The 25,993-nt window shown below is 34.8% G+C and overlaps 1 protein-coding gene across 1 annotated transcript; it reads left to right on the top strand.

Moving 5' to 3' along the window:
• The first annotated feature begins 7,608 nt into the window (after positions 1–7,608).
• On the top strand, positions 7,609–9,039 carry LOC129278504 (zinc finger protein ZIC 4-like). The gene is made up of 2 exons (XM_054914654.2): positions 7,609–7,618; positions 8,492–9,039. Exons 1-2 carry the CDS (start codon positions 7,609–7,611, stop codon positions 9,037–9,039), a joined length of 558 nt encoding a protein of 185 aa, XP_054770629.2.
• Positions 9,040–25,993: the final 16,954 nt, after the last annotated feature.

Raw genomic sequence — 25,993 nt, 5'->3', positions numbered from 1 at the left:
GAAGGAATACAGATTTGTTTCCATTAAATTAAACGTGTTAATTACGATTTTCAAGAGTGAAAGCATGGGCTATATTGGCCCGTATTCTAAAGTCGGGTTTAACTTAAACGCAGGTTTATAGTTGTGGTTTAACCATGGAGAGCCAATTGGGGCACAAATCCCTAACAGTACACATCAAATTTATCAACTCATGTGACACCCAAATTGTTCATAATTATCTGGAAATAAGAATTGAAGTATTTTTCTTCATTATGAAAGCAAAAAGAAATAAAATAGTGAACACAAGAAATATAAAATATATACAGAATTTTTGATTTTTTTGCTTTCCTATAATTTTAGCACAGAGTTAGACCATGGTCTAATTTAAACCTGACTTCAGAATACGGGCCATTGAGTTTTATATTTTGATATTACATGTATGCGATAAATAGGGCTGAATACCAATATTGCATTTCACGCACTGGCAGACAAAGGTTAATTATGCTCCTCGATAACTTTATCACAGTAGGCCTATTTATTCCATGAACGAAATGGTTAGAGGGATAATGTGAAAGATCAATTAGTTAATTGGTTTATTTTTGTGAAAGATGAAGCTCCGTTGAATTGCTGCTGCTACCATGGCTACTGCTACTGCTACTGCCGCTGCTACTACTACTACTAGGACCTTAAACTGTCGGTCCTCTGGTTGCTTTTTTACAAGCATTCATGCTTTCTTATAGCAATCAGGTAAAAAAAATAACCATTTACCATTTACTACTTCTACTACCATTACAACTATTACTACCACATGTACTACTACCACTTTGTCTACTACTACTAATACTACTACTACTACTACTACTACTACTACTACTACTGCTGCTGCTGCTGCTGCTGCTGCTGCTGCTGCTGCTGCTGCTGCTGCTATTACTACTACTACTACTATACTACTACTCCTACTACTATAATACTCAAATACTACTGCAACTACTACAACAATTACTACTACTTCTACTACTACTACTACTACTACTACTATCTGCTACTGCTGCTGCTACTACTACTACTACTACTACCACTACTACTACTACTACTTCTCCTACTCCTCCTACTACTACTACTACTACTACTACTACTACTACTACTACTACTACTACTACTACTACTACTACTACTACTTCTACTACATTACTACTACTACTGCCGCTGCCGGTGCTGGTGCTGCCTCTGATACTAAATAGGGATTTTATGATCGCTTTTTACTCACATCTCTTAATCCTATAATTTTGAAGTGAAATGGTCTAACGAATTTGAGAGAGCTTTCAACTCAAGCACCAGAACCAGGTCCCATACAAGTTACACGTTAAACCACATTGTACATGAAATAATCAATTCAACTGTGTATCCTAACCAATAGGATATTTCTCCATGATTTAACCATTGACTGCACACTCTAGCTCGAGGCGGGTTGACATCGGATGATCCCGGGCGTGACTCGGGTAGTTCTCTATTACCAGCGACCTGTAGGCAGCTAAAATTGGGCAAAGTTAAAGGAATGTCAATTTTTAGTAGCTTAGAACATTTATAAGCTGCATTTGTACATGTTTGTATATTAGGATGTAACATAAAGATAATTCTAGTTAATCACTGTAAAAACGCTGTTAATTTTTTTTTAAGCAACGATGTTTTAAGCCCGTCACTCTAGTAACAATATCATGAATATGTAGGGTCATGAATATACTAGTACATGTAGGTGGGACTACGTTTTTTCATATTTTTAGGAAAACTTGTAGGCCTATATAATATTAAATCAGTAACAACTGACGCATTTGTAGCTCAAAACTCATAATTATGTAATAAAAAGTTTCATCATTGGAATCAAAATGATGCCCCTCCCATCCCAAAGAAGATCGTGATTAAAGCTGGAAAGAAGAGCCCTTTTCAAATACAAAGTCATACTCATGGTAGTATAAAAGTATATAAAGAATACAAAAGTTTACATTGACAAAGTCTTTTGAAAAGCGTCATTACTGTTAAAACGTTGTTTAAAATGTTTACAACGTAAAAGCCCGTCACTCTAGCAACTGTTGTTTATAGTTTTTAATCAAGTTGATTAATGTTTTAAACAAGTGGATTAACGTTTTTAATTAAGTTGTTTAAAGTTTTAAACAAGTTTATTAAAGTTTTATACAAGTCCATTTAAGAAACCTCATCACTGCATGCGTGAAGCTAATTTTATCAATTTTGGGAAAAGCAGATGACTATACTACTTTCTACTTAAAATTATTCATCAAGAGTTCCAAGAGCATTTAAATAAATCGTATACAAAGCGCAATAGTATATTCTTTGAAACAGTTGCACAAGAAATTCCATTTTACTCTGTAAAATGCACATGAGGTATGCAAATATAATAGGGCCTGACAATATTTAACATGTTTTTTTTTTAATATACAGGCTTTTATTATGAATATGTGAATTTTAGCTATAGTGTACAGTATATTTTTAAGGAAATAAAAACAAACATAATTATGAAGTGACCAATAAAAAATGATTTTTTATGAAAAAAGGAATACTTAAAATAGTTTAAAAAACTCAATGATATTATTATCGAATATGAAATAAATGAAATGAAAGTGATATGAAATTGTTTAAAACCTGCAACTATAACAACATTGCTGAATGATGATCATTCTTCAGTCGATTAAGTTTGGGCCTCGTTTATGTGAAAACCTTTCGTTTGTTTTGTAAAAGACATTTATCTCATGTCACTAATAAAATATCTTTAGGCTTCCCTTTAACAGTCTGCCTTGTAATCGAACCATGTAACCGCATTTTTTAGAATTCCCAAAACGGTGTCCTTTGCGTTCGGTATTGTACAGAAGTGTGAAATCTGGATGAAAGACACATTATGAAGACCTGTCCGCCACCTTAGATATTTTTCAATCACTTGAAAATTATCATCTGTATAGTATGAAATGTGTATGTGGCATGGAAAGGTGTGTGTGTATGCGTGGGTTTGGGTGGGTGAGTGCAGAGGAGTGTGAGGGTGTGTGTGTGTGTGTTTGTGCTTTTTCAGTGCACATTATCGAGGACCGACAACATTGCTCCTATTCTTGGTTTACCTTCTACAAAGTCTATCGCTTTCAGTATCGGTGAGTGGGTGTGGGTGAGTGGGAGCTGATGTGTGGTGCGAGTGTGGGTGTGGGTTTGGTGTGGGTACTACGTGCATGTGGCGTCCAGTTGCTGCTGGATTTGATCGGGTATTCAGACAGTTTTGTGACAATTTTTCTTTAAATCATCGTACTTATTTTGAGTGAATTGGTTATGGGGGGGGGGCGGGGGCGGGTTGTGTGGGTGAGGGCGTGTGTCTGTTGGGGGACGGGGAATGGCGGTGCGTAATGGTACTCCATATTTATTATTACTTGCAAACTGCAACTACTTGCAAACTTGAAACAAGTTTATACCATACAATGTATAGACAATATACTGTATTATGGTTTATTTACTATTTTCATACTTCCAATTAAAGTTTTCAAAAGTGACGATTTGAAGATTACCCTTTAAGCCTTAACACTTTTGTTCGAAATGTCATTTGTAATAACATTAAAATAGAAATTCAGAGCATTTTGAACACTTAAAAGTCCGAAAAGATTCCTATAAAATTTTAAAAGTGATCTGAAGGAACACTATCACATACGTTCACTGAAGATCATTGGCCAGACAATGCAGACAGTCTTAAATCGCAGAATATTCACGATTCGTTTTAATTTATTTCATTTCATTGATGAAAGTTTTCAAAGTAACAAGATGAAGATGAACCTTTGTACTGTCGTTAAGATGTTATTGGCCTGAAAATGTTAACATAAATAAATCAAATGTATTGCCTGTTGTTTAAGTACATTAATTTTGTTTAGGGTATACGTCATATAAAAAGTTTTAAAGGTAACGATAAGAAATCTTACGAACACAAAGGTGGATAAAAAAAGACTCTCTAGTAAGTAGACAATAATACCTTGAATATGAACAGAAAGACGATCTGTGAGTCACACTGTTGAAGTGAAATGTATGTTTTATGAGTCAGACTTTAGGATCAGAAGTCAATTTGACACGTTAGAACCGTAGGAAAATAATAACGCCATGCCTCACAACGCCTATAACGGTAGCCATTTTGGTTTGTAGAGGCCCGCTGGTATTATGAGCGGGTTCACGATCTCACGCCGCGCCCAGCTCTCCCGGGGGACCTTTGTTATTTCAGGGTATCAAGTCATATCGCGTCTCGATCTCAACTTTTTTCTTTTCCTTCCGCGTGTGATGTCCATGAGCTATGAAAAGTTCCAGTAATGTCAGGTAGATGTTTACCTTTTCTGAAATAACTTTTCAAAATGGTCAGAGGTTTTGCAGGCATTCTTCATCGAGGATCAAACGAACTCCAGGCAGAGAAGTTTTAGAAATAGCTGAGAAGTAATAATAATAATTCAACCGCTCAAAATATTTAATAACCTCAAGTGATGCAGTGTAATCATGGGATTTCTTCCTGATTCATCTGAAAATATTTGTTTTCTTTAAAGCAAATATTTCGTTGGTAATATTATACCTATATATCATGAGCTCCTGAGTTAAATTAGATTAAAATGAGATAGTATGTAAACGTAAAGTACATAACGAATTGCTTATGTACTTTATATATAATTATAAGTTGTTCTGTCATCATTTTCATCATCAACAGTATTTTTTTATTGTTTTTATTTTCATTATCATATTTTTACCATGTTTCTTACTTAAGATAAGTCTACATTAGTTTGAAGTTTTTTAATTGATTTTTTCTGGAAGCTCATTTCTCAGCAATCATACATTTTCTACCGGAGTCGTTTGGCATATTCTTTCTTTCCTAGGGTTACAGACGGAAACTTGGGAAGTCATTTTATTGACTATGTTCGGATGTACTTGAAATCGTTATATAAACATTAATTACGTTTAACCTTTCTATGTTTCAATGGAATACATTCTTATTCGTTACCTTGCCCCGCTTGTTTTTATCTTAATCAGTAATTGGAAATATTGATTTACATTCGCTCAAATAAATAATTCATTTTAGAAATAGAAATACACCTACTTTTACCACTTATATTCTCATTTTGGATTGGAATATAAACTTAATATTTGGAATGAAAGTACGTTTAATACTGATCTTGATTGAAGATGCTGCAGCTTTGTTACTGAATTCAATTGGTGATTACCAGCTTTAAATCTACATGACGCCATGAAGTGTTTAAAGTACACCCTTCAAACGGCGGTTGAACAAGCCATAAACACCCCGATTTCACTCAACGGAAATAAACATGTTTATCTCTTTGTAAAGACACTCGCTGAGCAGTTTGGCTACCAATTGTAACCAATTAGCAGAAGTCCGACCAATACTCATATTTTGAAGTGATATCGATGATACTTGAGCTGGATCCTAATTAATCAATACGTCATTCACAAACAGTTTGAATGTTACGTAACAGCGCGAGAACCCGCGCTGACGGACAGCGAGAAATGTGTGCGCGTGCGTGATGTTTAAAGCGAGTGTGCGTGCGTGCTTGGCGGTTTGTGGGAGCATTATTTGTGTCTAGATGAAGGTCGATGTCTTCACGCAGGGTGTATTAACATTCAGTTTAAATGTACCCTTCTTAACATGAAGCTATTTTTTGTAGAAAAGATGTAAATAGATATGTAGAGTAACAAGAAGAGAATGATAACTGGTTTCCAAATTTAACTGTGGTTCAGTATAGCTCCCAAGAAAGAAACATCTTTGAATTTGAAGATTCCAATATTTTGACCAATAGCATTTCTTATTTTACGTTGCGAATTAGGCCTATATCCTCATCAAATCACTCATACTTTATTTTCCACATAATGAAATTGTATGCAGAAACGATCTCGTAAGCATGCAGATTCAATATTATTAAACGGATTAACAGAAAACATTTTTTTCGAAAGCCCTCCTGTCCCAGGATCTACTCAAAAAAATCTTTATCATCTTTATTCTCCATGATATATGATAAGACTATTTATTGCAAAAGAGCCAAATGTTGGTAAATGTCACTCATAAATAGCAAAATGTAAAATAGAAGATTACAAAATATTAAGGGTTTGACATAATAATGAAAATTATTATTTCCATGAATAGCTCAAAATTATGTACTGCGTTGCAATATTATTACCCCAAAATATTAGAATACAAAACTTAATTTCGAGATTTCCATGGTGAAACAGTATAGTTCTATTTCACCAAGGACTGTGTTTTTATTCCATTCAGGTTGAATACTACCGTTTACCACAAATCTTTCATTAACCCAGGCCCAATCAAATCCCAATTTCCCGTGTAAAAGCGATGCCATTTGACCGTATCCAAGCCTGACAAACTTCGCTTCTGTTGTGGCGCTTTGCAAGGATTAGGCCACTTCGGAGCAACTCGTCACCGCAGGAGAAACTCACGCATTGAGTGAAATATTTATAGTGATTTGTGTTCATGGCGTGAACGATACAGGAACTCGTTGGAAACACCTTTGGTTTCCGGAAACTTATAGGTCATGAAAAGTGAAAATAACTCTAGAAATGTTGTGATGTGATTCGATTAAGACCCACAGTATAATGATAACGTTGCAAATAACAAGACGTATTTTATTTATTTTGAATTAATTTAATACATTAAATTTATTTTTCATCGTTTCATTTATCGAATTCTTGATATATTTCAAATAGCTCGTTTGGCTTATTAGAACTATTCAATTATTTATCTATTCATTCTTTGAATTATTCATTTATTTGTTTATATCATCATTTATATACATGCAAATGTATTAATTGATTCATTTATTCATGAATGTTTATTTGGACATTTACCATTCCTATGATCACTATTGTTATGTTCTTAACTGATATTTTCTTCTTTCTTGTTATTATATTCATAGATTAATTCATTGATCTTATTTTAACTTAGACACACATTTACTCTCGTTTCGCTATCGCCAAAGATAATAAGATCCCACAGTATTTGGTGTGTTGCAGTTATAACCCAGTGTTAAAGCGTATTTTATTTCCCAACTATAATACAATTGCCATGTTAAACATAACCATTGGAAGTTAAAACAAGAAATTAAATGAAGAACAAAAAAAAGAAAGCCAGTTCATACATGTATTCGAATGTGTATACCTCATATTGCACATCATTGTTAATGAAAATAGTCATTATTAATGTCAAACCCTCTCGGAACGTTTGTTAATTTAATATCACAAAGTAAACTTGTTTTAAAAAGTACTAATTGGGCTTATTATCCTAATGAAATATTATGTTTCGCAATAGAATATGACATATTGCTACTTCATCTATTCACTTTTTTACGGGTTGGTTATATTTGTATGTCTTTTCACTTTCATTTCAATATCATTTTACCAAGTCAACAATTAAAATGAGGTAAATATAGATGGTTAACAGGCTTCATAAAGATCTAAGTACCTTCTGTTAATGGGATCTCACTCTCAGTTTCGTAAAGGAATTTGAATAAAATGTGCACATTTACGGGAGTCAAGAGTCTCTATGAGGATATAAAAAAATTGGTAAAACTTAATCACAATATTACGATTATGGTGTCAAGTATGTTGAACTTTCGTCTGCTTTTCTCCATTGAACATATACCCATGTATAAAATATATTTATGTAAATACATATTTAAACCTGAATAAATGTACAAATGAATAAATTTGTGGGGAAAAAGTAATGAATAAGTACATAGACGCACGAATCTTATATACGTCAATCGGTGTAATTGTGTGGGGTTTAGAAATGTACATTCCATATTTGACAAAATTGATAAAACCAACATGACTAAATTATTCATACATGGGTAGGCATAAAGTAAAAAAAAAATGCAAATAAAAACGTAGATAACCGAGAAACAAATTGATTGGTCCATTTATAAATGACAAAAACGTACAAATGTATTGATTTATTCTTCTTAGGCATTTCTTAATATTAGCTTGGGTACCATATGGAATATTGCTTCGACAAGCACAACGATTAGTATCTCTCAAACAGTAAATTCTGAGCACATATGGAACTCTAACTAACTATATTTTACAAGTCGTACAGTTCAACCACCAGCATGACATAGAAAATTGCCAATTTTGTTTGTAACCCATAGAACATGACATGGATGAGGAATTTCAACCTTTTCAACTTTGTTATGCAAATCCACTTTTCACATGTATCAGGAACATGTTAATTGCATAGCTTAGTTCCAGGGAATAGTTACTAACAATTCGCTGTCTTGTTTGCGACCAAAGAAAATTAATTTTGTTGACCACCCCACCCCCCCCCCAAAGAGAAGTGTTTTGACCGATGATCCAATAGGCCAACGATATCACACAATGACAACAAAAAATTAGAATGCTATCCAACGGAATATCTTGGTCGATTTCATCCTAATAATTTTACCCCTCTTTCCTTTGTTCTTTTCCGACCATCCAGGTGAGAAACCTTTCAAGTGCGAGTTCGAGGGATGCGATCGCCGCTTTGCCAATTCCAGCGACCGTAAGAAACATTCTCACGTACACACCTCGGATAAGCCCTACAACTGTCGTGTCAGAGGCTGCGACAAGAGCTACACACACCCGAGCTCCTTACGCAAACACATGAAGGTGCACAGCAAATCACCGCCGCCGCCGGGTTCATTCGATGACGTCAACGAAAGTAGTAGTGAGCCCTCACCGGCGGGATCGTCGGAACACAACAGCCAGGCTGTCGGAGGTGGCAGCGGGGGGACCACGGGAGGAGCGGGTGTAGGTGGAAGCAGTGGAGGCTCGATTACGGCGTCGAGCTTAGCGACGAACGCGGGAACGAACTTGAGTGAATGGTACGTGTGCCAAAGTGCGGGAGGGATGCCCACCCCTCCCAGTAACGAGCCTTCCCCGGTAGGGACGGGAGCCAATAGCCATGGTCCAAGTGTGGGTTCGACACTCTTGACGCATTCTGCAGGCCTAGGTCGGGGACCCAACACAGGATCGTCATACCCGTGACTGACGGGTAGGTGTCCAGTCGTTAGCCTGGACTCTTAAAATGTTTTGCCAAAAGACTGTCTAAGACATTAAATGAATAGAGAATTGTCATTAATGGACAATCAAACATATTTTATTGTTACCGATGCTAACAGTATGGATACACTTGCTCTTAAAACGTTAGGCGTATTTGCCAATGTCCTTATGTAGCCCTCTTTTACGTGTGTCTTATATGTGTCCCCAGTGCATCATTCGTCTTCTTATACCTCATCTGACATCTCTTTTTCGTTTCTCTCTCCTCTTCTCACTTGTTTTCGTTTTTTTGTTTGTTAACTTTCCTTCTTCCTTTTCTTTCTTTCTGCCTTTTTTCTTTCTTTCGTTCTTTCTTTCTTTCTTTCTTTCTATCTTTCTTTCTTTCCTTTTTCCCTTTTATTTTGGTTAATTTTTCTTCCATCTCTTTCTTTATTTCTTTCTTTTCATTTTGGTTAATTTCACTTACTTATCTTTCTTTCTTTCTTCCTTCTTTCCTTATTCTCTTCTTTCTTTTTTATATATTTCCTTCATTTCGTCCACGAACTTGTTTATTCAACTAACTGAGCCTTCGTTCAGTGCGATACAAATATAGTTTTATTTATTTATTTGCCTTCTTTATTTGACATTGAACTAAAAAAAGTTGAATTATAACAAATAGTAAAGAAATACCAAATCTGATACCTCAAACTGACATGTAATTAATACAACTCACTTAGGGCACGTAGGATCAATTTGCTTTTGACAGAAAGTGTTGGATTTGATGAAATTTTGTAGCTCAACTAAATGAACCAGAAATGTAATTTTAAATAAATTTTAAATGAATTTTGTCTTCAGACATCTATATTTTGTTCTAAAGAAATTATTGTTATCATGTTTTGATTCTGCTACCCACCTAAGCAACAGTATGTCAGCCTTATAACTCAAGTGCAACGTCGTAGATCGAACAAACTTGTCATGCTTGTTGTAGTGTCTTGTCTCGTCATGTACAATGTGATTTAATTGTTGACTTTCTGTTTCGATTGTCTTGACATCTGATATATACATTTTACATTGATTTTGACGATTCCACAATCAACATCGAACATTATGAATTGCACGCAGAACAGTAGTTATACGAAATTTGAAAAAAAATCACTTGAATTTGCATACAATCTCAAGTCTATTTATTGAATTTTGTGTGCGTAATCAAATATCTAGATGTTGAAAATTGTAATATCATACATGAACAATTTTTAAAACAATGCTAATCACAAATCAGTTTTTTTTTTCTTCGGATGCGTTGTAAATAACAGTATTCAAATGGATATCTGTACCGTACCAACCAGGCATAGTCATTCTAACGAAACATTTCAATGAAATGTGAAAATTGACAGCGAACTTCCTGAAATTGTAATGTATATGCAACATTTTGTATAACGAATGCATTTTTGTACAATTCTGTCATAATTTTCCATTTCTTTACAAGAGCGTTTTGAAATGTTGTTGATGTTTTACTACGAAGCCATCGAATTATTTGATTACCCACCGGCTCTAAATACTCGTAAGCATTTGCCTTTCTGCGATATGCACTTAACGATTCTTCCATAATTCTATATGATATATTACAAACCACTCGATAGAAACATACCACCAACTTTGAATATGCATTTTGATAATTATGCTTTACTTTCTGTCAATTTGAATAATCAAATCGATATATTTTTGGTAGTTTACATAATTTCAATGAAATTACTATTCGTAAATATTATTGTATCAGAAATGGTTCCAACTTTTACAGCAGGGGTGTGTTCCACACCCCGTCTTTGTTATCGACATTGTTTTAGTGACCAATGTAGATTGCAAGAAAATGTTATAATAATGATCCTAAATTTATTTGCAATCGAGGCAAATAATACAACTTGCATTGAGCGAAAATATAAATCAATTTCAACGATTTAAAGTTATCAATCTTCTTTTGGGTTTGGCCTGGATTATAATCGAGATCTTATAATTGATTTGTAATCATGATTCCCTTTAAACGATAGCTATGTGATGGCATCGTTTATACTTTTTTTTACTGGAAATTATGAATATTTTTTAAAAGTAATGATATTTAGTTTAAATTAAAGTTAATCTATCTGAAAGATGTTACAATTTTTTTTTTAAAGAAGTTTATGCCCACCTTATACTCACGTTGTTTATTGATTTATTGAATATGTGTCAAGGCATGTAAAAATTCGTGTAAATAGTAATGTTAAGTCAAATAACTCGCACAATATCGTGTGGTGTAAAAAGATATACATAATAATAAAAAGGTGCATTCCTTTAAAAATAAATGTGGTTTTCTTATTTCATTCTTTTGGGTTTTTTTTTAATTTGAAGGGTATATAAAGACTGAGCTGGATTTTAGGATATGAGGTCTCAAATGAAAGATGCCCTTTAAAATCGGGTTTGATTTAAATAAAATAGAAAAATCAGACAATGGGGGGGGGGGGCTTAGGTTGACCACGGACCTCCAAAAATTTTCGCGACCTATAAAAAAAAAAGGAAAGGGGTTGACCATTTTACCAAGAATAGTAGTTTGATAGAGAGAGAGAGTGGGGGGGGGGGGGGAGAGAGAGGGTGTGTGTGGGTGTGTGTGAGGGAGGGTGAGGGTGTGTGTGTGTAGAAAGGAAAGCAGTAGAAAAAGAAAGAAATAGAGAGAAAAAGACAGAGGAGGGGAGAGGGAGAGAGGGATATGGTTGAAAGTACCATGTGGTAAGCTTTTTGTTCTGGATATTTTCTGAATATCACAGTCATCATAAATGTATTCACAACTTGGACTCGTTAATACCTTTTTGATTTGAATTGATTTATTTATTTCCACATTGCAATAACAAAAGTATACAAGTGTAATCATTTTTTCGCAGCATAACATAATATTAAGCAAATGACATAATGAATAACATATGCATACATACAATCTAACAATCTACTTGAAATAAATTTATACCTGATAAATTTCATTTATTTCCAAATTATTAAAACAAATGGCAGAGAAAAAAAAATATATATACATATATCGATATAATACATTTTGGAATGTGGGAGACCTCCGTCTTAAGCTTAGAATTTGACATTGATAAAGGCCTCGAAAGGAAAACCAGACAAACAGTGCAATATGGTATCTGATTTCGATTTTTTTTTATCATGTATCTCCAAATACACTGTTGGGCGGGACAAAAAGGGGATACCAAGTAAAAGGTATAGGTAAAAGAATAAGAAAGAAAGAAAAGTGAAGGAAAGAAGGAAGAAAAAATGATTGGAAGCAGACTAAAGAAAGAAAAAACAAGAAAACAAGAAAAAGAAAGAAAATAGAAATAAAACCAAGAAAGAAATAAAGAAATGAATAAGCAAGCTCGTTTGAGGTTGTACAGAAAGAAATAAACAATGAATGAAAGAAAGAAAGAAAGAAAAAAAGAAAGAAAGAAAGAAATAAAAGAAAGGAAAAAAAGAGACAGCCCAGAAAAGTAGGTACAGAGACTGTGTGGGCTTGTCTGCTGATGATCTGTGAATATTGTTCCGTAGACCGTAGATCCATGTTCGAACCCACCTTTTCTTAGTAGGTCACATCATCGTGGTCGCAAATATAGGCCAAAGTAGATATAACATTATGATCTCCTCAAGTTTACGTATTCTTAGCATACCTCAACATCTAAATATACATGCAAATCATAGTACACCGGGCCCCCGTACCGGGCACTTCCCAGCGGTAATGCCCGGTCATGCAATTAGGTTGGTAAGTCATTTATTACGGTGGCAGACGGTGGGTGTTCGGGCTGGTATAGCCGGTCATACAGGTGTGGCGGGGTGTAACGCTTGTAACGTCTTGGTGAGTTTTTCATGAGATGTTCCTATTCTCATTAGTTCCCCGCTGGTTATAAACTTCTGTCGAATGCTCTCGACCTTTCGAGACACTAAAGAATAAGGGAAAATTCCTCTCAGTAACCTCAGTCTTGGGATGTGCTGTGAATTATAATCAGGGCCTTCATTATCTACTATATTGATAATCAAGACCGTTTCATCTATTTTTTCTCTTTTACTTTTCGTTCCTGAAGTAAAGTACATAATCCTAATGATTGCTATATTTGCAGTAATTGATGTTGAATTTAATGATTTGTCCATTGTCCAAATTGACCGTAGCACTTATACATGGACATACTTAGACGGACTGGCACTGTCTTAGAAAAAAGGAAGAACTGACTTCTTCTTTAATACTTTTCCTGTTTTGAAAAGTTCAAATGAACTTTTGGTTCTTGCTTCCTATACATTTACTCTTTCCCCCCTCAGCTGTTCAAGCGCCCTCGATTGTTGAACCTGAAAAACATTTTATGAAATTCATATTATGAAATTTTACATTAACAGTGAACATTTTATTTGTCAAATCTGAAGGGTAAACTCATTGTTTTGTGTCTCAAAGAAATCGGATTATTTTCTTGCTTCAAACTTGTAAGATATTGCAATAAGGGGTGTTTGCAAACTGGATTTCCATCATTACTTGACTTAAATAGATTACCTTATTCATGTTTACTTGTACTTCTCAAAAGGAATGTTGTTAGGAGGATTCCATTAAAATTGATAATGTGTGATTATTATGATAAATATTTGTTTATGTTATTCCACTAAAAATCATGTTCCTTTCTATCAGCACCGATGTTTTGAGGATAAAAGGGGCCGCATTTTCAGTTATAATCACAACCTAATATTTTAGTGTATTCTTCACATATCTCACCATGTTGACATTTTCAATGGGATTATTTCTACACGCATCACCCCCTCGTCAGCTATTCCCCATTCATAAAACAAGTAAATTACACAAATTATCAATAGACCCTCATTACCTGTATCTGTATACACACGCACACCCACACTTACAACACCCTACCATTACCTGTGATAGAAAGAAGTTCAAGATGGCTTCGCGGTATATTTTTGAACTTCCTGTTGTTATCGTAGGTCGACACGACCCCCTGTGGAGCAATATCCCATCTCTTTTGGTCAATCTTGGGCTGCTTAAACTTCTTCTTGGATTGTAGGAAGAGAAAATAGACAGTTGAAAGGGGCCGACACCTAGACATTGCACGGATTAGGCTAGTTAACCTAGTCGGTGACACGACATTATGCTCCTGCGACATTTGCTCCGTTCTTAATTAACATCTCAGAAGGCATAGGGTTAGAGTTGGGTTTATAATTGAGTTTTGGGTTCAGAATAATGTAAAGATTAGGATTAGTGTTTATTTAGTTTTGGAGGTTATGTTTTATGTTTGGTTTAACGTGCAGATTTTCCATCGGAGCAATTGTCGCCGGAGCAAATGTCATGGAACCAGTCTAGCTAAGACTCAGTCACACCTGTGAAACTGTATCCGGATCGATCAAAGTCATTACGTTATTTCGAAAGGGATAACCATTGGTCGTTTTGGAGTCGGTATAATTGGTGTGACTGCACACATGTATAGTTTTACTCCGCAAGCTTCCCCTTGGGAATTATTTACTCAAAACATTTTCTAACCAGACTCTCTATCTTTTAGACAACCGCACTATGTCGGTAGAAATGAATAAGAACATTCCATTGGCTGAAGAGAGAAAATTATCATGACTATAGTCTTAGACCTGCAATACATGCATATTAAAAAAAGAGAATCTGGTCATTATTAGACTAGAATACTTGAGTCCTAATTCGACCCCTTGTTTAAAATTCGAATTGATAATATTGATCACTGGTCAATTGAATTTGAATGACAAGGAAATAGAAGTACATTTATAAAATTGATAAATATGGTTCAGTTAATTCAAGCAAGACCAATGACAGTTGATCAATGGAACTATTTAAAACACACATTTTACTTGAATAATGATATAGATCAAGATGATTTGCACGAGGGGAATATGGCATTTCTATTTTATCGACCGGTATTTTTTTTAATGTTATAAGTTCAGGACCGCAATCCGGACCGCAATACAGTCTTTAAAAAATGAAAAACTTTTTTTTTCGATCTATGAGCGTATAACTTGATTTTGTGCTTTCTATTTTGTAAATTTTGCAGTAAGCTAACAATTTTACATAATGATGTGTGTCTCATTTTAGACAAACATATTAGGGTATGTGTAACATTGTGGGAAATAATTTAGTACGCTGACCCGGTTCAGGAAATTAAGTGGAAACAAAATATATCAATTACAGGATAAGAAGAAATTACATGTACTTTATAGAAATATCATTCTGGATAATCCTACTCTCCCACACATGAACACCATTAGCATCTCACACAATCACTTTGAAAGAAACTAAAAGTTTAACTCGGAACATTGCGGAAGAGATTCAGTCGTTTGGGATCCGCCATTTTTATAATATTTTCAGTAGTTGTGAAAGGACATTCTTCATGTTCTTGTTACATAGAAAATAACAGCGGATTAAATGGCTGAAACAAACGTTAGAGTATGGTGTATAGATATAGCATGGAGCTACTAGGTATAGCTTATTCTTCAGAAGAAAACCCGAAAGTATATTCATATTCACATGCAGTAAGCGTAATATAACGGAAGGAAGCGGCCAAATTGGACGGGCTAACTTTCGTTCTTGGACGAAAGGCAACCGACTCTTTCCGCCGTAGCTCCCCGGACCCCATGCTGAGAAGACCCGATCCTATTGCTCAAGGGCATGGTCTATCTTACCATTTTCGGCACGGAATATAAAACTAAATCGGAGGAAAGTCAATCTTTGTTATTGAGACTTGAGAGTGTTTGATTGGAACTCATTGCCATCAAAAGGGGCGAACGGAGGGGGGGGGGGGTGAAAAGTTTCCAGTAGTTAGGGAGAAAAATGACACCCATATGCCCCAAATACTTCATACTATGGCAAAATATATGTGAACCTCAAACCATGCAGTTTAACGGTAAATTCGATTCGCGGATGATGGTCTAAGAAGAACTAAATCACCATGTAACCACCTTTATCATCATCACTATTGTGATCATCTTCTTAATCATCGACGTCATCATCGTCACCGCTGACACTATCTTTGTCATTAACGTCTATATGCATTTATAGGCCTACGTGTTTTTAAATACCGACGGTCTAGAAAACTTTAAGAGTAGATTAAGGCCTATTTTATTTTTTTATGCCCATGTACATTGACCTGTCCTTTAATACCGATATAAACAGAATAAACTGAAAAGCAACTGCGCATGCTCAAAATTTTCGCGCGTGTCCTCGTTCAAGCGCTTCAATTTCATCGAGAATAACATTTTGCCTCGTCCAGTGTTATATGTAAACGAAATCGGACGCTTAAAATTCTTACATCGCCAAGGTTAACCACGTGTTACTGTTTAAGCTGAAGGTGTTGAATCCAGTGTCCAACGTTAATTGTTATTCTCAACACCAACTGAGATAATGAGCGACGAATCCGGAAATTTGTATTTTTAAAAGAAAAGAAGGCGCATGTATCACAATTCACTGCTTTACAAGCAATTGCTATATGAACCTGTAAATGTTTAAGTGTGGACCACTGGCGTACAGATGGGGGGATTGGTGGGGCTCTTGCCCCCCCCCAAAAAAAAAAAATCACGAACAAGAAAAAAAAAAAAAGGGAAAGAGAAATGGGTGAAACATAATATCATTTTCTCGATATTGTGTCACAATCTATCACAAAATTTGATTTTTTTTAAATAAAAATGTCAAAATCTTTGTTCGCTCGCAACTTTTTTAAAATAAATTTTACGCGATATACCCCCCCCAAAATAAAATTGCTCATTACGCCACGGGTATGGGCCGGTAGAAACCAGATTATCGATGATATTTAAATCAATAGATAATTCATATGCTTTGCGAGTGGGATTTTATGCATATTTACCTCGTGCTTTGAATCACGTAGAAAGACTGAGTATAACTTATTTCACTGTCAAAATACAAGTAATCTCAATGAATAATTGATCAAATAGAAAAGAAACAAAGAAATAAATTACAAAGTCTATATTAGCATATATTCATTTTAATCAGATTTAAAATTTTGAAGAAGGAAACATTATGAGCGAAAAAAAAAACGCAGTAGTTCTGATTTTTCCCACAGGGGTTGGAATCAATATAGATATTCAAATTCAATATTATAATATATTTGAAGAAACAAAATTGAAATACATGTATGTCAATAGGGGCGCCCCTTTTCAAGCCATTATGCTCATGACTGCCCCCTTCAATGTGATCACTATTATTATTTTACAATGAAATATTATCGTTAATTCATTTTATGTTGTTTGTTATATTTTTACATGGAAATATAATCAATCAATCAATATATTTAGAATGACATTAAAACATAGTACATATACGAGTATTTATAGCATGAATTAGCGAAACGATAGGAATAAATTATAAGCACAAACATAGAGTAATACAATAATTATGCATATAACTAATAACAAATCATGTTAGCCAAACCATAACCTATTTTTCTATTAACCTTTAACAGCAATTATGAAATTCCTAACCCCTCTTCTATATATTGTGGCTCTAGCAATAAGAACATAATCCATAATGAGCTATTTTGCCATACACCAATAATATTTTCTTGTCAGAATATATGCCCAACAAATGTGGGCCATATGTCTGGGTTGACTTTCCCCGACCTTGCCCCTGCCCCAACGGAGAGTCCCGCTGGGAGGAGCGGAGTAGCTGGATTTCTTTTCCTTTTCCAAAATCTTTTTCATTCAGGCATTCAAACAGAAACATTCGCTGTATTCCATTTATTCATTCAATCAATAGTTGATAATCTTCTCACGATGATAAGTCAGTTGATTTCTAACCATCATATTACTGTCCTTTATGCCTAAAACAGTGAATGGTCATTCATTAAGGAAAAATACTTTCAGACTCTCGAGACGACTTATCACGTGTATCAGTATTAGGCCTTTGTTGATACAGAAATTAAATGAAAGAAACTATCGAAAAAAATCAAAGTTATTCCAATATATCCATTTGCTTGTTTGCTTGTCGTCTATAATAACTTCTCCAGAAATACGTGTTTATAATATAATTATGTCAAAAACTTCCTGTCTGGTATCAATTCGCATAAATCCCTATTATCACCTCTTTCCGACAATTTGTACAGCGCAAATATACTCACCTCAAAAGTCGTATTAAAATTTCCCTATTGTTGCGTGTATGGTGGTTTTCTCCAGATCCCCACCTACTAGCACGCCACATAATGCGTCAATGAATATCAAGCCCCCGAGGCTATATGTAGTTCCCTATCAAAAATAATTGTGGCTTCTCTCCTAAAAAATAAGCTTCAAAGAATCAAGGACCACAAAAGCATGTATTTAAGTAAATCTGATAAAAATATGATATTTAATTGCGTGTTTAATGACTAAACCATTTATGTGGATAATAATTTGAAATATCAATTCAAAATCATTTGATTGACATTTATGTTTTACATTTCGCGCTCCGACAAGATGCTTGGTTCTTATTCTAAAAATATTTACGGTTCTTTAAAGGACAAGTCCACCCCAACAAAAATTGATTTGAATAAAAAAAAAAGAAAAAAATCCAACAAGCATAACACTGAAAAACTTCATCAAAATCGGATGTAAAATAAGAAAGTTATGACATTTCAAAGTTTCGTTTGATTTCATTAAACAGTTATTATGCACATCCTGGTCGGGAAACCAATGAGGAGACTGATGACGTGATTCATTTACTATTTTTTTAAATGTTATTATATGAAATGCGAAATATTCTAATTTTCTCCTCATTGTCAAGTGAAACAACGATTAAGTCCTCTCTGAACATGTGGAATACTATGGTTCAGTCAAGTTGGTCCTTGTTGTTAGATCTGTAAACAAATGAAATATTATATCATTCAAATAATAAAAAAACAAAAGAAATAGTGAGTGAGGGACATCATCGACCGTCTCATCTGCATGTCACTGAGTTGTGCATATCACCGTTTTGTAAAAAATAAGCAAAACTTTCAAACGTCATAACTATATTTTACATCCGATTTTGATGAAATTTTCAGCGTTATGCTAGTTTGATTTTTTTTAAATTAACATTTTTCTGGGGTGGACTTGACCTTTAATAACCATTTTGAATGATGTATGATGTTGTCTTCAAGAATACTGCAATGGAAACTAAAGGTATAAAGCATACAAAATGCTTTTCAATGTTTACTACATGTATAGGCCTAACATTAATGCCCAACAATATAAAAAATATTTTATTTACATGGACTCAACAGTCCTATGTTTGAGTAGACATGGATTGGAGATGCAAAAAGTCTTAAACCATCAATTTTAAAATGTAATCAACATTCTACACCACAGTCACAATGCGGTACTTTTTAATTTCATCAAATGGAGTAAAAAAGACACACCTTAGTTGAAAAAAATTTGATTATAATTATACACATAAATTAAACCAAATTCTATCTAATTATTATTATCTAATGAAAGAAATATTTCAACAAGGATTTAACGATAAACACAATCATTTTTGTTGAGCAAGAAATTCGAACTGTTACGCTATATAGATGTTTTAATAATCCACATATTATATCAAGTTTACTAGGTGATAGGGGGCTCCTTAGCACAACTATCATATCAATCATAATTGACAATAAAGTCCTGTTTGGCTATAGCACAGTCATTTCTGACTAGAACATATTAAGATAAAATGACTGGACATATCGGTTGGACTAACCAAAACATCAATCTTATCATTTTAAACTATCTGCTTTAGACCGATGATTAAAAATATAAGTGGGCATGCGTCACAGTAAAGACAAAAAATATCTTAATATAACCATGGTAATTAAGAAATGTCGTATATTTCAATGATAATTGTATTAGGGCAATTATCAATTTATTCATTCTAAATAAAAAGTATCAAATACATTATGGATATGATGGGGAAAGAAAGAGAAAGCAGCCTCGTATTTTGATCATGTCATTTTATCTATTATCATTGTAATATTGTCTTTTGATTTTCATATTCATACCTTTCGATGATACAATTTTGATATGAAATGGAATGAAATTAAAACTGAATTGAATTTGATTAATTTAATTTAATTTGATTAAGCAATACAATACCCGAGTGATTATTGATATGGGTCTTGAAAAATTCTGCTTAAGTATGACCCCATATTCGCGTCATCATTGACGGAGTGGGAAAATTGCTAATTTTGAAGGGGGTGGTACATGAAATAGGAGGAAATGATGTGACAATATGGGCAAGAAACCCATAAAACTTAAATCATAAAGATATCACACATGAACGCTAACATGTGGTGGACCTATCTGCACTCATTTGCAAACTTTGCTGTAAACATGGTAAAGGCACATTACAGGGAAACATAGGTCGTGCCAATTATACTAGAAAAACTGCTGTGAACCAGGCCGGGTGGGGAACACACAAACAAAGGATTTAACCCTTAAAGAGTTTTCTCCAAACCACATTTCTGCACCTCCTTCGTAATTTCCCTCACTCTTGTTACAATTAATATTACGACCTACTATACCATGTTATGAGCAGTGGGCTGAATATAAATTCACGTCCACGCCATGCATTTCGAGTCGATTGAAGCACCGTATATCTGCGCGAACCGCGCGTCGCTCATTACGTGCGCTGAGACGCACTCAAACACAAGCCGAAACGGGCGCCATTTTCCTCCTGAACTCCAGGTTGCCAAATCCTCACTTTTCATCTCTCCCAACTTCCTCCGCCAAAACATTTCGCTTCCCAGCCAAATCATCTATTTGCTTTGCTTAGGAGAGCTATCACACGCTTAGCAGGAGATGTACAAAAGCGAGCTGTAATTTTTTGTCTTGCTTTGGACCGAAACGTAACAGTGGACTTTTCCTCCTCATAAACTTTTTCCAATTCCCTCTTTGAGGCTACCATCCGATGCGTGTAATTTATTGGCGTCTAGCTGGTCGAGCATGGGACTGCTACGGCTCAGACGACTGTACGCCGCGTATCATCGTCGTATCAGCCAGTCGTGAAAATAAGGACAGGTGTGTCGGTGAGAGCCCAGAGCTTACACCATGCCAATGAATGACACTAACTGTTTAATTAATCATGACCCAAAACAAAATGGCCATCCGCCAGCCCCACCACCACCCTTCTAGTGAATGTCTAATGAAATTAATCATGCCCCCAAATAATGTGACATTGTCTACCCCTTTCCGCCTCTGGCTGTGGTATTGTTAATTCGAATGTAAAATAATAATTAATTATTCATAAATCCTTAACTCAGTACCGTTTGCCAATATTATGTTCCCTGCCAACATTATACCATTATAACGGGGATGTTTTAAGTGAATCCCCATATCCACAGACACTCATAATATTTAAAGTATATGTATTATACATTGTGTATCTAAATATTCCATGTTTGTTTAATATGTTAATTTTACTTTATATAATTGAATTTATGCATGTAAGTAGTGATTTTTGTATTATATATTTATTGTTGGAATTGAATATGAAGTTGAATTTGCACGGGGATGCATTTATCACAGGTAAGAAATTAAAATAAACCTTCGAACCTGAAACCCATTAAATCCTTTAAAGTAGCTTATGACGTCATTTAATTAAGATGACATTACAGCCACAGTCCTTCAGATTCATTGTAAGAATAATTTTTAAAATAGATGTACAATTTTTTTAATAAGATAATGAAAGGTACGTGGGAATAATCCTCCTGCATACCAATGGCATATATAAACTAAAAAAATTCCACACAGTGATCAATATTAACAAGACAAGAATACGGCCTTTCTGAAGGTCTAAGTTATCTTTTCATTATTCTTTTTTTCAATCTTCTTTGTCCCAGATTTAATGAAAATAACGATTCAAAGCAAAGGAAAGTCGCGAAAAGCAAGGCCTTACCTTACGATCGAAAGAATATATCTTTAAAGATCAAATTGCGTTCTGACATAATTTTTTAGATGTAAATTTAGATCCGAGCTTCTATAACTGATTTAAGTGTGAATGTCAACGTGATAATAATAATTAATTACTCATCGAAAACTTTTGGTAAATTAATCTTAATTTTTTTGTAAGTAACAAGAAATTTAAAAAATATATGAAGCTCTCAGATCATACATATTTATTCCCAAATACAATTTCATATTTCGCTTTTTAAGAGAGACGTTATAGAAATGATAAACGATTAATTATAAATCTCAATTCTTATATGAATCTTAAGCTGTATTAGAGACAAGTTCCATGTTCCTCATTATCATTATCATTTATATTTTCCTTTTCAATGATCGTTGTACAAAATAATGTATAATTTTATGATAAAACTGAAGTTCAGTTATTGTATAATTTGCTTATGAGACTTACATTGCTATTGTATATTTAATTTCGAGAGAAAGACAATATAACATGTTATAAAACAAAAAATAGTGTAAGTGGAATCAATTCTAATCATAGGAAATTAATATATACTTTCTGTTAAAAAAGGCAAATCAGTGTCTCTTTGAAGAAAGAGTTGCATTTAACTAAAAAATCAATCGCAAATCCTAAATACCATGAATACATAAGCTTCTGATTGGCTAAAAAACAAGTTGCGATTGATAACTGGAGTAACGTTTGATTACAACTCTTTATGAAAAGAGCCCCAGTACCCAATTGCAATTCTATACAGAATTGCAAGACTTGATTGATTTGGAGACTGAAATTGGCATGTTAAATGCATAATTGAGATAATGATTATCATTTTGGTATTGTAAGCATCCCCGCCAAAAAAAATAGGAAACCCAAAATAAGCAAACAGCAGATACACAAATGGAAATTGAAAATCTGTATTTCCCATTTTTATAATGTCCTGGAAAGGAAAATGCATGTTTAACAGAGTTCAATTCTATCTTTAAGAGTAACAATTCTGCGTGTACTTTGTTTCTTGGGACAATGGGGTTTTGGGGGAGGAATATCTGCTCCATTTTCTTTTCGGAAGTTGGTCTATTTCTTTGTGCATTGATAATTTGGTGTCAAATTTCTCGGGTAAAAAGTACTGCAAACTCGTAATGGCCGTGACTCCTGTCAGGAGTGCAAGATGTAGCCTTTCTCAATTTATTTTCTTTTTCGTTATTTCTCTCCTTTTCTCTCTCTCTCTCATTTATTTCCCGGTGTTTCGTGAAATATATGGGGCTGTTGTATCAATCTCTTGATTTTCCCAGTATACGTCATTTTTGTTTTTTGTTTTTTTAAGAATCCAAGTTTTATACTATTAAAATCAATGTGTGAGGTGATCCCTCCTACTTTCTACATTTTAAGTACCAGATACCAGTAAAACATAAAAATATTGATGCTATAATTATGGATTATCTTCCCTATATATGTTCCCCTCCCCCACATCCCCTTCTAGTACATCTCTTCCCATACTCAGATACTGCTACTTAAAAAATGTGTAAATAATGTAAATAGGACATTAGACCATGGAGCTATTACATATATATTTTATGTTTTTCTTGTTTATAGGCCGTTTTTCGTATTTTTCACCTCTAGATTCTATCGTTATTAGAAAACCATTTTCAAAATGTTAGTTAAACTGCGATTTGCTTGTTAATTTTTTTGGGGGCTATATGGCATTTTTCTATTTTTTTTATTTTCATTTTTTTTGTTGAAAACAAAAATAGACTGTATTTCAACTTTGAGAAACAAGGTACAATTAATACTTCTGATGTATGATATTGATGACAAAGTTATACATTACAACCTGCCAAACTTTCTCAAAATCAGTTATCAATAATTATTCAATTCTAAGTTCCTTGGGTCGTAGGACTTCTTTATTCTCTTCCTTGCAAAGGGCCTTCTCTAAGTTCACTTGCATCATAAAAGTACGAAATCCTCGAGCGTGACCCTATACCAATTTGTTAATTGGTATATTCACTTATCAAGTTTATGACCTAACGTCTTTGATCTTTTAAGAACTGTGTAGATGACAAAGATCTTGTCTTTTCATCCCATCTTGAGTCCTGTCAAGAGCTGAAGAGAGATCTTTCAATCGATGAGAAGTGTTTGTGGAAGGCATCTCTCTTAAACCCCTCTCAGGGGAAGGATTCATCCCCGACCATGATACACCTATGATAAACCCTCGTGAATTCTTCGGCAAACGCCAATTATGCTTAGTCCCATTCAGTTAAATTTGTGTTAGTATTGTTACCTGTGGATTCTTCTATTGTACACCGTTTGGATACGGAGAGGCGTGCTTTGTAATTGTTGTGTTAAGGGGCATTTGTGGGCCCAAGCCTCGAGTGAGGATAAGAAGGGGTTAATTAAGACACCTTTGAGGTATCTCCGGGAGGGGGTAAAGTGTCTGATGTAGGGGTGCGATTGTGAAGTCAAAAGCTCACCCTTAGAGAAAAAAAATCGAGTTGGGATCTAGCCTCTTGATTGATCTTCAACTGATTGATTCATGTGTCAGAGCAGTCTACGATTGAGGAGATGTTTAGGGGAAGGACAGCCCACTTTAAGGTGCCGAAGTGTCTCGCTGTAGCCTCTCTGGCAGGGATAGCGGTTAGCGCGACGCCATTCACCCCGTCAGCTTCCCCGCGGCGCCGCACAATGACCGGCAGAATGCGCAATGAAGGACCGATTCGTTACACTAGTGCAGCCCTTTGAAAATTATCACTCATTTGTGGCAAAATTCGTGCCTTTTTACAGACCTTCTAATTGTGAGGGATTACGCACACGGAGAGTTCCGCAATCAGTCGTATTTTCTTAGTCCGTCTTTATGATGATGCTGGATGTGTGTTATATCAGTACTCAATCGGTGTCTTCTCATGCATGCATATTCAGCCGATTTTCCTCCTCTTTTTTCCTTATCCATCACACTCCTCACCATCCGCAGGGTTCTTTATCATCCACCCCAAGTTCACCATCAATAACACGACCTTGAGTCCGCTTCATTTCATCCATTAATAACCTCACTACCAGCCGTTACACGCAACGGTCAACACACACCAAAATCCCCGGACTTCGCCATCAACCCTCAAAACAACCGGGGAAAGACTACCGCAGTCTGCAGGGAGGGGTAGACTTCAACGTTTGGAGTGAAAGAAGAAAAAAGTCTGAAGACGCAATTTAGATCTGTCTTGCTGTTCTATTATTCCACATCCAGGTCTAAAGCTATTAAAATCAACGCGACATGGGCGCAAACTAAACGGTGTTAACAGCGGATCATTATCACATTTCATAAATTGAATCTGGCCAAAGGGGACAAAAAAAATCAAAGTCTTTCTTCTGCTTTCGAATTCTCATTATCCCTCGTCCCTCTCACCTATTGACCTTGTAAACAAAGATTGGTGTTATATGAATAGATTTAACTTATTATCGTTAAGTCTGCTTTATCATAAAAATTTCATTGATTGCTGAGGTCATAACGAGTGTCGGGATAAAGCGTTTTGATTATTACTACAAGTTAACCAACAAGAGCAACAACGACAACAACAAAAATCTGTATTAAGATTGTCTTGCTTTTCGAACTTCTGACTAATATTTGATTATTTATCTTATTATCCAAAATGTATTTTCCAATATGAATAAAAACCTCATGATTATTTATGCAAACCTTTTTATTATGTTGCTATTATTCTGCGACCAAATTATTTATTAATCGTCACGTGATCCGGACACGTAATATTGGTATTAATATTTTCCATGCAGTATATTCATTTATAATGTTGTGGATTTATGATATTAACACGACCATGATGACAACCAAAATGAACAAGGAACAAGAAAAGAAAATAAAGAAACAATATCGAGGCACCGTGGAAGAACTCTGCCACGTCACGTCACGTATGATAAAAAAACGACCCGGATTGATCTCGGCTGGAAAATCACATAATATTCGGCAGATTTTATAGTTTTTATACATGCATATGAAAATTATGATATGTTTTGAAAAATAAACAA

Source organism: Lytechinus pictus, chromosome 16 (genome assembly GCF_037042905.1).
Source record: "Lytechinus pictus isolate F3 Inbred chromosome 16, Lp3.0, whole genome shotgun sequence".
Lineage (NCBI taxonomy): Eukaryota > Metazoa > Echinodermata > Echinoidea > Temnopleuroida > Toxopneustidae > Lytechinus > Lytechinus pictus.
This window is presented reverse-complemented; position numbering and strand designations above follow the sequence as displayed.